At 47.5% G+C, this 17128-nt stretch overlaps 1 protein-coding gene across 8 annotated transcripts in view; it reads left to right on the top strand.

Annotated features, from left to right (window-relative positions):
- SYNCRIP (synaptotagmin binding cytoplasmic RNA interacting protein) overlaps window positions 1–17128 on the top strand; it is a 682339-nt gene that overhangs the window by 483109 nt on the left and 182102 nt on the right. For all 8 annotated transcript variants that reach the window (XM_078648172.1, XM_078648171.1, XM_078648170.1 and 5 more), the window contains one exon: window positions 11259–11408. In XM_078648172.1, the coding sequence (XP_078504298.1) occupies window positions 11259–11408 (150 nt within the window). The remainder of the gene's footprint in view (window positions 1–11258; window positions 11409–17128) is intronic.

Raw genomic sequence — 17128 nt, 5'->3', positions numbered from 1 at the left:
AACAATACCCCCAAGGGCGCACTCCACACGCAAATTGGGGGCATCCATGGCTTTCCTGGGGAACATTCCTTTAGAGGACATTTGTAGAGCAGCCACATGGGTTACACCACATACCTTTACAAAACACTACTGTGTTGATGTGCATTCCAAACAGCAAGCAGCTGTTGGGCAGGCTGTTCTCAAGACACTTTTTCAGGTTTCTGCAGCTGGCACGGGCAACCGCCGCTAATGGAGGGACTGCTATGTATTCAATGCAATATATATGAATTTAGCAGCCCACATGCCTCGAACTGAATATGCTACTTACCAGTATGCATCTGTTCTTGGCATGTAGGGCTGCTAACATTCATATCGCCCACCCTCCTCCCCGGTGCCTGTCGCAGCTGCAGACATACTCTTGCATTCAATCATTAGCATGGACATCCTTTACACTTTACACTCCATCTCTGCCACAATGGCTAAAAACAATCTGGGGATGGAGCCGATGCCCATGCGCACTGTAGTCCAGGGGAGGAGCCACCTATCTCAGGATACTTCGAAGACTCTTCCAGGACAACAATGTGCGATCATCCGGACCCAACACTAGGCGGCGATCTAATGCAACAGATATGAATGTTAGCAGCCCTACATGCCAAGAACAGATGCATACTGGTAAGTAGCATATTCAATTCAGGACCCGTTCCTTCAGTTCAAACAGGACAGAGTCATTCTAAGGACTAACCCCAAATTCATACCAAAGGTTCCGTCTGCTTTTCATCTAAACGAACCTATTGTCCTGAGATCTTTCTTCCCTAATCCATCTTCAATGGCGGAAAGATCTCTACATTCCTTAGATCTGAAGAGATGTCTGAAATTCTACCTTCAAAGAATGGCACAATTTCGCAAATCCAGCCAATTATTTATTGCCTTCAGCAGGCCTAGGAAGGGCCTACCATTGACAAAGCAGAGCATTTCAAGATGGATCTATGCAGCTATCGCCTTCTGCCACCTACAAGCGGGTCATCCTCTGCCCGCCAAGGTTCGGGCTCACTCCACTAGAGCGGTTTCCACTTCCATGGCGCTCTTTTCTGGGGTGCCCATTGTCGACATTTGCAAAGCGGCGACATGGAAAACACCACATACGTTCACCAAGCACTACTGCTTGGATTCTGAACTTATGAAGGATGCAGCAGTGGGACAGGCGGTGCTCCGTCATCTATTCCATTAGAGGTGAGCCTTCTTCCTTTCATCCCACCTTTCCATTTTACTGTTTGCACATTTCTTATCCTGCTACTGTTTGCAGTTTCTTTCGTTACACTATTGATAAGTTATTATCATGTGTCTTACATACTATGTTATACGAAATGTGCTGCCTACTACTCGCTACTCTGATTCAGGCATGTGAATCTATGAAAGATACCCATAATACTGGATAAGAAATGCGTTACTTACCTGTAACTGCAGTTATCCAGTATTGGTATCTTTCATAGATTCACATGCAACCCACCCGCCTCCCCTGGACGGGCTCACCTTGGTTCTCTCAGTAGGTACTACTTAGCACTGTGCTTACGAAAATCTGAGGGACTAGGGCTCCTTCCAGGAAGGTTCTAGAGGGTGGTAGTAGCTGATTGGCTCCTGGCCAAAGTTTGGTCCTTTTTTACAAAAGGACTCAGATAGTTTACTAATGTGAGGCCTCTGGCCTATTAGTATATATACACATATATATATATATATATATATGTGTCTTTAGGACATTACTATTTTATATACCGGGGACTCCTACCCCGACGACGGGGAATGATTCAGGCATGTGAATCTATGAAAGATACCAATCCTGGATAACTGCAGTTATAGGTAAAAGACGCATTTCTTCTTTCTACAGAAGGTGTTTCGCAGATGGGGCATACCTTCAATAGATCTCTTTGTCACTCCGGAGAACAAGAAATGCCGGTTATATGCAAGCAGGGTTCACCACCTGGGATCGTTGGGGTATGCGCTTTCGACGGCCTGGTCAGGTGTATTTGTTTACGCATTTCCCCCATTCCTCTGATCCCCAGAATTCTCAGGAAGCTCAAAGCAGAACCATGCAGGATGATTCTGATAGCTCCCGCGTGGCCCAGACAGTTTTGGTTCACAGAACTTCACCTTCTATACCTGGACCTTCCTCTTCCTTTGCAGCCGATTCCTTCACTGCTGACGATGTCCCAGGGCCAAGTTTGTCTTCCGAATCCTCAGTCTCTTCAGCTCTCGGCATGGCTCCTGAGCAGCGAGATTTTTGTGGGCTGAATCTCTCAGCAGAATGTAGAGAAGTACTCTCTCAGGCTAAAGCCCCAAGTACGAATAAGACTTAGAAATTGAAATCTAAGCGTATCTGTATCTGGTGCCAACAGAGCTGACTCCATCCTTTTAATTCGGAGCCACATGAAGTTCTTCCATACATTATATCTTTAGCGAAAGTGGGATTGGCTCACTCTTCTAGCAAGGTTCACCTGGCGGTGATTTCTCGCTTCAAACGCACGTCTGCAGGCCCCTCACTCTGGTCAGCAAGGATCATTAAACAGTTTCTCATGGGACTTTTCAGAGTCTTTGTTATTGACTATTAATAATGACTTTATGGTAAAGATGCTATTGATTTGTTCTTGATTTTATAATAGTCATGGTTACAAAAATGTGCTGATAACTGCTAGCTACTCTGATACAAGCTTGGGAATCTATGAAAGTTCCAATACTGGAGTAAGAAAACCAGTTACTTACCTGTAACTTTGTTTCTCCAGTAATGAAAACTTCCATAGATTCCAATGAGACTCACCCACCTCCCCTGGGAAAGCTCAGCCTCTTACATTTTCAGTGGTTTGGTTACACAACGGCTACGAAAAATCTGAGGTTCTGAGTTTCTCCCAGGAGGGTTCCAAGGGGTGAGGCCAATCTGATTGGTTGTTCTCTTTTTTTGGTCTCTTTTACAAAAAGAGGTAGATATGATGCACAACAAGAATGGGCCTAGGCCTGGTTTTGCAGTGTGAATCTTTCTGGATTCACTATGCTGTGCATATTCCGCAATCCGGTGGTTGGGTCCGGATTCGTAGTCTTTTTTTTTTCTTTTCTTTTTTTTCGTAGCCCAGGTGACATCGGTGTGCTTCCGGCGGAAGCTACCACCCCTGGGCGCCATCTTCAGATTCTTTTTTCCGCCGTTAGGTCTGGATCGTCGCGTGAAGCTCCAGAAGTTTTGGAGGAGGAAATGAGAAAATATAGCAAATCTTCAACAGTGAAGACCTGAGAAGATCGGGAGAAGAGGACCTTTAGAGAAGAGACGACGAAGAAAGGAGAGAAGTTCGAAATCTTCGACGTCCTTGGAGGAATGCGCACACAGGGGGCCCCCTGAGCGCAGGGATGTACAAGACGCCCTTTAAACTCTGAAAGAACTGCCACCACAAGTTCGGACAGAAAGACCAGCACCCAGTCTGCAACCTCTGCCTGCCTATCGACCACGAGAGTAGAGACTGCAACGCCTGCTCCGTCTTCAAGCCGAAGACACTCCGAGTTCGAGAAAGACAGAGGACGGCTCACCACACAATGCAGGGCAAGGGCCAAGCCCCAACGCTTTACGAACTTGGCCTCTCCACAGACGACGAGGACAACATCGCCGAAGGCCCAGATGACTTCACGATCGCTGAGACCGATAAGAAAACACCTGATAAGGTAGGAGAGTCTACGACCCCGAAAACTCCCACAGGGCCTCGAAAACCAGAGACAGACTCTCGAAAGTCTGAGCCCAGAGCCTCGAAAGGAGCACCGGCGTCGAACAAATCGACGACCGAAGCTGCATCCTCCGAAAAAGAGCCCAGCGGATCCTCCGAGAAGGACTCCCGGAGGCCGAAGACCAGCGAAAAGCAAAGGTCATCGAAGCTGGTACCCGAAAAAGGACCTTTGACTTCGACGTCGAAAGAAAAGGAGCCGTAGAAAGCTTGGACGGCGCCGCCGAAAAGGGCGGCCGAAACGCTCAACGACAAACAGGCCGCAGAGATAAAGAGAAAGAGGCTCGAAGCCGAAATGGAGAACATCCTTCAGAGAAAGAAGGATTTCGATGAAAAAATGAGGAGTTACAAGATCCCCTCGAAGCCGACATCGAGCGTCGCTGTGGTACAGGAGCTCGAGGATTTCGACGTCGAAGAGCCGCCGAAAACTCCGGAACCTTCGGAGCACGAAGAGGAGGAAGACCTCTACTACGCAGAAGGGGATTACGGGGAGCAGCAGTCAAGCTACGGCTAGGGTTCCTCGACGGCCCAAGACCAGGAATGGCAGGACATCGAGGCCGAAAACCCAGAGGAGGCGGTAGAAACATACCCCTCGAGGCCTTCACCACCGGATGACATTGGGGGCATACAATGAGGTGGTCAGAAAGGCGGCAGCAGCTTATGGTGTTAAGATGGAGGAGGAGAAGCCAGAAGCAGACTTCCTGCTCGAGACATTGCTCCCCATACAGACAAGAAGTCAGTTCCTGCTCATGCTCAAGAGTATCACAGACCAGGGGAAGGAAGCCTTCAAGGACCCGGCAACGTGCAGATCAGTAACGCCGAGGACGGAGAAAAAATACAAATTCTCCTCCCAAGACCCAGCTTACATCAAGGGATCCGTCACAGCAGATTCTATAATAGCTGCAACGGCCAGGAAAAGGGCAAACATCCCAACAACGTCTGGACCCCCACCTGACAAAGAAAGCAGGAGGATGGATCTAACTGGCAGGAAAATTGAGAGGAACGCCGCTGCACACTGGCGGATGGCAAACTCCAACGCACTCCTGAATAGGCATCAATACCAGCACTGGGATGAGATGGGACAGTTGCTCAAGCACCTCACGGAACAATACCGTGAGAGGGCATCACACCTTGTGGAAGAGGGGAAGAGCATCGCCAATTCATGCCTGAAGACAGCCTTGGATGGGGCAGAAACATCCAGCAGACTGATGGCTATAGGCATCACTGAGAGAAGGCAAGCCTGGCTCAGGATCTCAGGCTTCAAGGCTGAGGTCCAGAACAACATCCTGAACACACCCTTCAACGGGGAATCACTGTTCGGAGCCCCAGTGGATGAGAAGCTCACCCAATTGAAGAAGGACAACGAGACAGCAAGGTCCATGGGGGCCCTGCAGTTCAGGGGGATGAGAAGAGGCACCCCTACGCGGAGGCCCAACGGCAGAGGTGGAAGCCAGCGAGGAGATTCTCACCAGAGTTTCCACCAGGGGCAACAGAGTGACAACCAAGGCCACCAGGGCCAGCAGAGGCAAGGCTGGAACTACCAAGGCAGGGGCCAGTCCTTTCGGTCAAGAGGAAATGGACGGTGCCAGAGAAGGAGAGGCAGTTAACAACCACCCTCTAAGTGACTTCACACGGGAGAAGGTGCTCCACCACCCAAACCCTCCGGGGGAGGAGCACGGAAAAACAAAGAGGAGAGGGCTACACGGACAAGACACAAAGGAACATGTAACGCCGGTAGGAGGAAGATTGAGATTTTTTCTCCAGGAGTGGAGAAAAATAACAGACAAGTGGATACTCAATATTATGCAGTTCGGATACTGCATAGAGTTGGAAAAGAGGCCACCAAACAGAAAACCAAAGAAAAGACAGCACTCGGGAAGAGAGCTGCAACTACTTCAAGAGGAAGCCAAAGAACTCCTCCTCAAAGCGGCCATCGAACGAGTCCCTTTCAAAGAACGAAACAAGGGAGTGTACTCGAACTACTTCCTAGTGCCAAAAGTGGACGAAAGTCTAAGACCCATCCTGGACCTACGGTTCCTAAACAAATACGTGAAAACTCAAAAATTCAAAATGACGTCCCTACAAGAGGTCATCCCACAGATAAAGGCAGGGAACTTCTTGTCCACCATAGACCTCAAAGACGCGTACCTGCACATCCCCATGAACAGGCAGCACAAGCACATGCTAAGGTTCACAGTAAACGAGGATCACTACCAATTCACGACCCTCGCTTTCAGCCTAAAGTCCGCATCAAGGGTGTTCACCAAATGCCTCGCGGCAGTGGCCGCACACCTAAGAAGAGAGGGGATACACGTATACCCCTACCTCGACGACTGGCTGGTAAAGGCAAGCTCTTACAGGACATGCAAAGAGCATGCAGAACAGGTGACGAGAACACTAGCAAGCCTGGCAGAGCAAGTGAAGATCTTCCTAGGTTCCCAGATCGACACCGTCCGATGCAGAGTCTTACCGAGCGAAAAGAGAACGCTCAGCCTACTGAGGGAGAAACGTCACTACCAGAAGGGGCGATCTCTGACAGTGAGGACTGTGAGCAAGATCTTGGGGATGATGGCATCATGCATACACTTGGTCCCCAATGTACGCCTACAGATGAGACCACTCCAAGAGTGGCTACAACAGCAATGGTCACAAGTTACAGGAAGTTGGGAGGATCTAGTGGTTGTAACGCACAGGGTGCAGGAGGAGATAAGGTGGTGGACCAGGGAGAGAATAACAGAAGGAAAACCTCTAACACCACCGAACCCAACAGTGACCATCACCACAGATGCATCCCAGAAGGGGTGGGGCGCACACATGAACAGGCTCAGAGTGAGGGGTCTGTGGAGCCCTACAGATGCAGTCAGGCACATCAACTACCTGGAACTGAAAACTGTGTTGCTAGCCCTCAAGGCTTTCCAGAAGCACCTGTACAACCAGAAGGTGCTAATACAAACGGACAACACCACAACGATGTTTTACATAAACAAACAGGGGGGAACTCAGTCGTTCCCTCTGTCGAACCTGGCACAGGAGATCTGGAAATGGGCTATACCACTAAAAATAGACCTGCTAGCCATACACCTGCCAGGGAAGGACAATGTGGAAGCAGACTGGCTCAGCAGGCAGACTTCAGCGTCCCACGAGTGGGAACTCAATGCTCAGGAAACAGAGAGACTATTCAGGAAATGGGGCACGCCAACAATAGACCTATTTGCAACACACCGAAATGCAAAATGCCAGTACTTTTCATCCAGGCAACCAGAGGCACTGTCCCAGGGGAATGTCCTATGGATAAGCTGGTCGAAAACATTTGCCTACGCTTTTCCCCCGATACCACTGATCCCGAGGGTTCTCAACAAATGCATGAAGAGCAACAAGACGCTCATCCTTGTGGCACCACAATGGGCCAGACAGACCTGGTTTTCGCAGATAATGGAGATGGCGCAGGGGCCACCACACAAGTTCTCAAAAAGAAGAGACCTACTCTCCATGGAAGACGGAGAAATCCTACACCCAGAGCCAGAGAGCCTCAACCTCTCAGCCTGGCTCCTGAGGACTTAGATTTCGCACACCTAAAACTACCAGAGAGCACCCTGCGGGTGCTACGAGAGGCAAGACGGCCCAGCACACGCAAGTGCTATGGGGAAAAATGGAAAAGATTCACTCAATGGTGTGGCAAGAAACAGCTCCAAAGGAAACTGACCAAGGAATCCACGGTGCTAAGGTACCTCACGCACCTAATTACGGCTAAGCTAAGCTCATCCTCGCTGAGGGTGCACCTGGCAGCGATTGTGGCATACACAAGAGGAGAAACTGGGAGAAGCTTTTTCACATCCTAAGTCGTAAAAAGATTCCTGGAAGGAGCTAAAAGAATAGCCCCGCCAAAAAAAATGCCGCCTCCGGCATGGAACTTAAATGTGGTACTGACGGAGCTCATGAAAGCACCTTTCGAACCCATCCACAAAGCATCACTGCAAATGTTAACAATGAAGACGGCCTTTCTGGTCTCAATCACCTCGCTACGGAGGGTGAGCGAACTGCAGGCACTCACACTGCAAGAACCCTACATCCAGATACACAGTGACAGGGTTGTGATGAGAACAGACCCACACTTCATGCCAAAGGTGGTGTCAAGGTTCCACATGAATCAGAGTATTCAGATACCTAGCTTCTTCCAAAACCCCACTACAAGCGCAGAGAGGGCACTCCACACCCTAGACGCTAGAAGGGCTGTGATGCACTACATTGAGAGAACGAAGGAACACAGGAAAACAAAACAGTTCTTCGTATCCTTCGCAAACAGTTACATGGGCAAGCCAGTGACTAAAAACACCATAGCGCGATGGATCGCACAGACAATACAATTCTGCCACAAACAAGCTGGCCAGGAGCTAACTTGAGGAGCACAGGCCCACTCCACCAGGAAGAAAGGAGCAACAATTGCTTTTCTGGCCAACACACCAATCCAGGACATATGCCTGGCGGCAACATGGGCTTCAGTGCACACTTTCACTAAGCACTATTGCGTGGATGTACAGATGAACAAAGAAGCACATGTAGGACAGAAAGTGCTTCAACATATATTCAACAACCAACGCTCATCTTCCACCCAACCGCCACAAAAGTGAGGAAAACCGCTACAAAATCTATGCACAGCATAGTGAATCCAGAAAGGTTCACGCTGCAAAACGAATCGTTTCTTACCTGTCGGTGTAGTTTTGCAGCTTGAAGATCTTTCTGGATTCACTAGCGAACCCACCCGCCTCCGCCAGAAAGATGAGGCTGGAGAAGAAGGTGGAAACACACAGAAAGAAAGAAAGTTGAAACTTAAAAGATACGTGAAAAGAATTACGTTAAAAAAAAAAAAGATTAACAAACATAGCCATGGATTCACTACAAAGACAAACAAGAAAAAAAGAGACAGAAAAAAGAATCCGAAGATGGCGCCCAGGGGTGGTAGCTTCCGCCGGAAGCACGCCGACGTCACCGAAGGGACACCAAATGGTGGGACGTCGACGCCCACCTGGGCTACGAAAAAAAAGAGAGAAAAAAAGACTACGAATCCGGACCCAACCAACAGATTGCTGAATATGCACAGCATAGTGAATCCAGAAAGATCTTCAAGCTGCAAAACTACACTGACAGGTAAGAAACTATTCGTTTCTGTTTAATGATGGTTTCCATTGCTTATTTATGTATACAGGGGACTCCCATAATGACGACAGGAAATGATACAAGTGTGGGAATCTATGAAAGTTTCCAATACTGGAGAACCAAAGTTACAGGTATGTAACTTGTTTTCTTCCTTACACGAAAAGTAGCTTTTCTTGTCTTGATCACCTCTCTCAGGAGAGTGAGATCCAGGCTTTCACTATACAAGATCAATTCTTACAAATGCATTGTAACAAAGTGGTTTTTCGAACCAATCCAAAATTCCTTCCGAAAATAATCTCTGCTTTTCATCTTAATCTGTAGGGTTACCAGTGTTTTTTCAAAACCCAGATTCCGTAGCCGCGAGAGCTCTTCACACACGTCAAAAGAGCTATACTTTATTACTTTGACAGAACTAAACCTTTTAGAAAGACAAACCAACTGTTTGTAGGCTTCTCTCCACCGCATAAATGAAACCCCATCTCTTAAGCTGGAGTTGCCAGGTGGATAGTCAAATGCATTCAAATATGCTACCAGAAGGCAAAATGCATATTAACAATCCCCCTAGAGCACACAACATGCAAACTAGGGGCATCCTTGGCTTTCTTGGGGAGCATTCCTCTAGAAAACACTTGTAAGGCAGCCACATGGTCTAATACACACACCTTCACCAAACACTATTGTGTAGACGTGCAGGCAAAGCAACAGGCTTCTGTAGGCCAAGCTGTTCTTAAGACACTTTCCCAAACCACTGCAACAGATGCATGTGACCACCTCTAAGGGAGACCCTGCTGTACAGTCTATGCAAAAGTATGAATTCTGCAGCTCATATGCCTCGAACGGAAAATGCCACTTGCATCTGTTCATGGCATGTAGAGCTGCAGAATATCATACGCCCACCCACCGCCTGGGAACCTGTTTCTGTTCCAGTGTTATCCTACTTAGATGCATTCACATGGATATATTTTCTATTTCTTACAAACTCCATTTCCCATTATGGCGTAAAACAATCTAAGGATGGAGTCGATTGCCCATGCTCACTATCGTCCAAGGGAGGAGTCTCTTATCTCGTGACTACAAAGACTTCTTCCAAGACAACAATAAGGTTCAAGCATCAAAACCCAACACCAGATGGCAATCTATGCAAAAGTATGATATTCTGCAGCTCTACATGCCAAGAACAGATGCATACTGGTAAGTAGCATTTTCCTTTCTGGCAGTGTTGTGAGTTAATGATCTTCTGTGAGTTTCAACCACCATTCCACCAATGCGCTCCCCTATAGCAAGTCATAATAACTTGAGTGTAGAACTCAAGAGTGTAGTGCTCTAAAGACTCATTTGTTCTGTGGCTCCTAAAGGACATTTCCCAGTTTGGGCAGTGGGGCAGCGTGAATTCAGCTAATTGTAATTTGTGCTTAATCAGTGACCTGCCATTAATTAAGAATCCCCAGAGTAATATCCCCCCACCCCTTATTAATCATAACTTCTAGAAGGGAGGTATGGGATTGGGTGGTAGCTGTATGAAGAGAGGGGTATTGTTCGCCTTAAATCCACATGTAGCACTCATGCATATTTTAAAGTGATAGAGTTCACACCCTAATGAGCAGTGACCAAGGAGCATGTAAGTATTAAGCAGTGTTAACCAGTTTTGGCAGTGAATGTGCAGTTGAAAGTGTGGCGCACATTAATAGAATAAAACCGCTCTGGAGTTAAAAAACAGTTTACACTACCTGCGGCACTGGCCCCAAGCTGTTCTAATGCTGTCTTCATTCCATGTGCTATGCCCTCTGCTTCCTGGTTTGCCAGAGACACCTGGCACTCTAGGGATCAAGGTTGCCGCACACTTGACTTACAACTACTAGCCGGTTTGTGCTATCGCAAGACCAAGGGCTAGCAGGTGTGCCAGTTGAGCTAAGAAAAGCAAAGTGCACAGGCAATTGCGGCCGCTGACTCTTTCCTGCAAGCTTGAACACAGCTTTTATGGTTCATGGGGAGAAGCAATTCCAGCATCCCTCCTGACTTCTTTGTCTTGGACTGTTAATGAGCGTGACAGAAATTAATTCCTAGGGTGGAGATCTTGTATTGCAAGTGAGTACCTTTTCCTTCCTTGGAGGAATTCCTTTTTACTCTAGAAGTGTGCTTGACTTAATGTAACTGGAGAACTTTTGTAAATGCAATGGCACTCTAATGCTTTTAACATCATTGGCTGCAGTGCAGACATGAACGTTGAGGTGGATAGTCTACATAGCACTATTGTATAAGATAGTTTAAGTACAACAATTTACTGAAGATTCTCAAGTGGATAAATAGTGATGCTGTATGAAACATGTTTTTACTACGTTAACATTAGCATATGAATTTATATTTTCTTTTTAGGTGAAAGTGCTATTTGTACGCAACCTTGCCAATACAGTAACCGAAGAAATATTAGAAAAAGCATTTAGCCAATATGGCAAATTAGAAAGAGTCAAGAAGTTGAAAGATTATGCCTTTATTCACTTTGATGAAAGAGATGGAGCAGTAAGGGTAAGTTTGCTAGCATATGTTACTCCTGTGCAAGATGTGAAAATAAATAAATGAATGGATCTACTTATTCTCCTGCTCATTGTTTCAAGATACTATTAAATGTAATTTTTTGTTTGTATGAATTGCTTGTTACAAACTAATCTGGCGTCAGTTGGATGTATGGACACCAATCTGAGGCTACTTCAATTGCCAGAAGTAATGTTATTTGATGAGCAAAAACTGCCATACTGTGCCCCCCAAAGCACACCTAGAGCATACAAATTGATTACTGAAAGACTCGACACATCACATTGGAATTTACTATTTAGATAGAATTGCAAAACTAAAGAGGTATTGTGTAATTTAGGTAATTGATAGAATCAGTGATGCATATACAGTATCTTTGAGGAAATGGAATGTATTATATGGTGTGTTTGTGAGACTTCACTGTAACACACTATCAACCCTCCTTAGGACCAGTTAGGCGTTGTCAAACCTTAGCTCAACCCTGGCTAGCTGTCTTTGAGCAGCCCGGCTTCAATAAAGGAACAAGTGTAAAGCATTTCAACAGCACCATAAAATCTAGACTCAAGAAATCTGACACATTTTTAAAAAATTGTTTATATTTTTATAAACATATGGACTCCAAAATGAAAAATCCACTGAAGGGTTCCAGAGATTTGGATTTTGCTAGGAAGAATAAATAAAGACTTTTCCCGTAATTGCAAAAAAGCGTTGGTAAATTTAGCGATTTTGACACTTTGAACAAAGTTTTCATGAAAAAGTTTCTAAAATCGGCTTCTCCAACAAGTAGGTCGTGAGCTTCTGGTAGCTACCCACCTGCTTGTAAGTAGCTATGTTGTGTTCAACACTCTTTACTAAATTAGACATATTTGCTCAACAGAAATGTGTGTACTTGCAGAATTCTTAAGCTGAATTTCCAAAATATATTTAAAGATATTTGAGTGACAAATCGTGTGTCATTGGGGAGACTTCTCAATAATGCGTCTGGGGCATTGCATCTGTTGCTTTTATGCTTTACCCATGTAGAGGCATTTTAAATTGATAAAGACCTTTTTAACATTATCACTGGCGAGCTACCTGATGCACTGAGGCAATCGCTGCTAGTAAGCTTGTATATCGTGAAATCTTACGTAATGATTTTCTTATCGTCACTATTACATCACTAACATTAGTAGCGCTGGATAATGTTCATTGAACATAAGTAGCTCTTATTACAGAAATAGGAGAACCCTGTTCTAAGTGGAATTCCCTTACCAAGAGTCGCTTTGGGTGACCAACTCTAGCAGGGAGCCAGTCAAGGTGATCAGCAAGGTTGGAATAAATAGTTACCTAGACCAGAAAAGCAGTCTTCAATCCATTTTGTGTCATTGATACATTACCAATGACTACTATGGAGTGGTGGGGGGGACTTGGGCCACCGATGTTGACGTCCCTCGAAGTCGTCTTGGGTCGAGCAAAAGTCCAGTCGCTCCTGGAATACTGGTCATTGGTCTCAATGATCTCTGCGGTTGTATTCTTTTGGTGATAACTCACATTCTGGGTGACCAAACTACACTCTGACGGCTCCGTGAGTCCAGCAGTTTTTGAGCTCCGGGTCTCTTCTCCAGAGCTGCACTGCGACGAGTAGTGACAATTGGTGTTCTCATCAATAGTCATAATCTATGAATAATCCCCGCCCAATGTGCGGGATCCCGGAGCATATAGAAAATACATATAAATATATATGTATACGAATGTGAAATTATATTTGCAGCCTAAAACATTTCCCAACTGGCAACTCTTCCGCAACATTACATGAATTAGCATACACACAGTAGTACTCTCCCAACCCCTAAGGAAGAAAGAGAGCAGTAAACATTTGCATACAACAATGCTTTATTGCCAAAGGGAAACCTGTAATTGCAGGCATTTTGCCAGTAGGCTGCAGTAGAGTATAAAGAAACAAAGAAAGACTGACACCTTGCCTTTAAGGCATTAGAGTAGGGGTACTGCGCCTTTAAGACCTTAAGGCGACCCCCTGCTCCCATGATGCACCACAGGTGGCAGTTGGGTCAGTTCTTTTTTCCGGCTCCTTCTGTGAGGATCCTGGAGCTTGAGCTCTTCAGTTTTTGACTGAAATTGTTAATTTGAGTGAATTTTTTCTGAAAATTCGACATCTTCTGGCTTATTAAGGCCTGGTTTATTAAGGCTTCTGCTTAGTTTTTTTGTGGTATTCCACTAAAATGTTCTATCAGAATGCCTGCTTTATTCCGGAAGTTGTTCTTCTTGTGACAAAATGGCACTGGCTGACCCACACTCAGTGTGCATTGTGTGCCTTCCATCTGCACACAACCCTGACCAGTGCCACCACTGTCAGAAGTTCTCTAGGCGGACTCTTCGTGACCGAGAACGTATCAGACTTCATGCCATGTTGGAGAAAGACAAAAGTCATCAGGTGGGTGGCCATGGAGGCCCCAGGACGTCTTCTTCAAGCAAGCATGGTAAAAAATGGCGACGTGCCGCATCTCCTGCCTCCAGAAAGGAAGGGAGGACTAAGATCCCCGTTGACGTCCAAGTCTCCGTCGAAGAGGCCCAGACGCTCCTCTGGATCACCATCGCGACGTCAAGAGTCTCCGCCACAGCCAAGTAAGTCGGCGTCGAGACACCACACTTCGGGCTCGAAGTCTGTGGCTGCTGGCATGTCCAAGGCTCCGTCTCCGTCGAGACACTCTCCGCCTCCCTCGAGGGGGTCAGCGTCGAGAGTTATGACGGCTTCCAGATTGCTGCCGGCTGGCGTGCCGCCGGTGAAAGGGTCTTCAAGATCCCACCATTCGACGTCGAGGAGGTTGACGTCCAGGTGACGCCAGGAAGGGTCGTCGTCGTCGTCGACACGACGCCGAATAAGGTCGACGTCGAAGAAGGTAGTCGTCGACACGACGCCGAGGAAGATAGACTTCGAGGTTATCTTCGACGTCGAAGCTTTCGCCGTCGAGGGAACAGGTCACGGTGGTTGTGGAGTCACCTGGGTTCAGGTCATCAGGAGACCGATCTTCATCTCCTGGGTTGAACACCATGGAGATCTCTCCAGAAGCTTCCCCCAGATCTGCAGACAGATCACGCTGTGTGTCATCTCACTGTCCTCAGGGGGCTGTATCGGACAGTCGTAGTAGTCCGGCTCGGATTAGTCCCGTGTATTCTCACCGTCTGGTCCAAGGAAAGTACTCCGGTCAGACCATCTAAGTCTCCTCCTCGGAGGCCACGATCCTCATCCAGACTAAGATCTCTTGCCAGATCACGCTCTCCAGCACTGCCAAGAACGCCTGCCAAGCCAAGATCTCCGTCTAGACATCGGTCTAGATCCAGGGGTTGGCATAGCCGTCATCACGACAGGTCCCATAAGAGAGGACGCACAAGATCCCCAACTTGATCCTCTTCTACGAGGTCTACGGTCCAGGACTATTCTCGGACCTTCTCCTCTACTCCTCCCTCACGAGTCTCACCTATTGATGACATCGCAACTTTTACAGATGTGCTGGGCAGGGGAGCAAAGAAGCTTAACATCTCTCTGCATACTCCTGTGGTACCCACCTCTATAATCTTCGTCGAAATCCTTCAGGAGGGAGGGCTCGTAGCCAACCAGGTCATTAGTGCCGCAGCAGATGCTTCTGACCTCACGGCCCATGGCTACTGCCATGGAATCTGCGCACGGCGTTCGGCGTGGCTCCGCCTAACGGGCCTCAAGCCGGATGCTCGGAAGATCTTGAACCTCCCCATTAATGGTACGTCTCTCTTTGGTTCACACGCTGACGATGAAATGACCAAAATGAAATGGGAAATGGACACTGTTAAAGCGTTGGGTTTGGAGAAGCGTAAAGAATTTAAAAAGGGCTTTCGTCAGGGGGACAAGTGATCTTACAGCAGAGGGTTCAAACCCCTCAGTGGTCCTCCCAAACACAGCAGAAAACCCCATTTCAGCAGAGACGCCCTGGCAGAGGCAACAATAACAAGCAGCAGTCTGCCTCCAAGCAGCCTCCCAAGCCCTGAGCTGTTGCTTCCTCTGCAATTGTTCGCCACTCCAGTGGGAGGGAGTGTTTCTCATCATCTGGAAGAGTGGAGATCCATAACAAAGGACAGATGGGTGCTGAGTATTTTGCAGCATTGTCACTTGCTGAGGTTCAAGTCCCCCCCCCTCCGCAAGTCTTTCCTCAGATAAAGCACCTTCTCCGATTCCACAGTCAACTGCTGCAGGACGAAGTCTCTGTCCTCCTCAAGAAGAAGGCCACAGAGGAGCTTCCTTCCATGCAGAGAAATCAAGGAATCTACTCCCGCTGTTTTCTTGTCCAAAAAAGAGGAGTAGTCAAAGAATACAGGCCCATTCTAGACCTACAACTACTGAACAGATTCATCAAAAGAGAAAAATTCCGCATGCTAGCCCTGCACCAGATCTTCCCGCATCTTCATCAGGGGGACTGGATGTGTTCCATCTACCTGCAGGACGCTTACTTTTACATACCTGTCTCAGTAAAGCACTGAAAGTTTCTCAGGTTTCAGATCGGACGCCATCACTACCCGTATCGATTGCTTCCGTTTGGCCTCAAATCCGCGCCACGGACATTCTCCAAGTGCATGGCGGTGGTGGCTGCTTTTCTCTGCAGGCGGAAGATCTTCGCCTATCCCTATCTAGACGATTGGCTGCTGAAAAGTTCTACTCCGGCTCTGCTTCAGAACCATCTTTCGTTCTGTCTCAACCTGATGAACTCATTGGGGTTGCAGGACAACTTCAAAAAGTCAGTACTCCACCCTTCCCAACGGATTAATTACCTGGGTGCTTCCCTGGACTCCGTGCAAGCAAACATGTGTCCTTTGGAGGAGAGGTTGTCATCCATGCTCCTGAAGTGCCGTCTTCTACTGGACAATCACAGTCCCACAGCCAGGCAAGTGTGCTCTCTCCTGGGATCGATGGCCTCGTGCATCTACATCGTGCCCAATGCACGCCTTTACATGAGGCCCCATGCAGCAGGCTCTCGAGGACCAATGGTCTCAGAGGTCAGGTCACTGGGAGGACCGTGTTTCTCTTCTACAAGGTGCCAGAGACTCAATCAGATGGTGGATGAAATGTTCCAATATTCTCCGGGGAGTTCCTTTCCATCGCCCTCCTCCATCTCAGTCAGTGGTTACGGATGCCTCTCCAAGGCTGGGGCGGTCATATGGACCAGCTTCAGGTCCAAGGTCTCTGGTCCGAAGTAAAGTGAGGCTACCACATCAACTTCCTAGAGCTTCGAACCGTTCATCTGGCGCTCAAATCAATTTCTATCTGAACAAGCAGGGAGGCATCAGGTCAAGAGTCCTATCCCTGGAAGTGCAAGCCATCTGGCACTGGCTCTGGCTCCTGACAAGAGGTCTATCCATCGTGGCAGTTCATCTACCAGGGATCCAAAATGTCCAAGCGGACTGCCTAAGCAGAGACTTCGTAGAAGCGCATGATTGGGTGCTCAACGAAGAATTCGCACAGGAGGTATTTAAACAATGGGGCGTACTGGACATAGACCTGTTCGCAGACGCGGCAAACGCAAAATGCCCTGTCTTCGCGTCCAGGTTCCCCCATCAGGGCTCACGGGGGAACGCACTTTTGATCAGCTGGTCGCAGACATTGCTGTACGCCTTTCCTTCCCTGCCTCTGATCCCGGCGGTGATTCAGAAATTCTACAGAACCAACACCAGGATGATCCTGATAGCGC

This window comes from Lissotriton helveticus, chromosome 6 (genome assembly GCF_964261635.1).
Source record: "Lissotriton helveticus chromosome 6, aLisHel1.1, whole genome shotgun sequence".
Taxonomy (NCBI): Eukaryota; Metazoa; Chordata; class Amphibia; order Caudata; family Salamandridae; genus Lissotriton; species Lissotriton helveticus.
The sequence above is the reverse complement of the archived record's forward strand: the minus strand, read 5'-3'. Positions and strand labels throughout refer to the sequence as shown.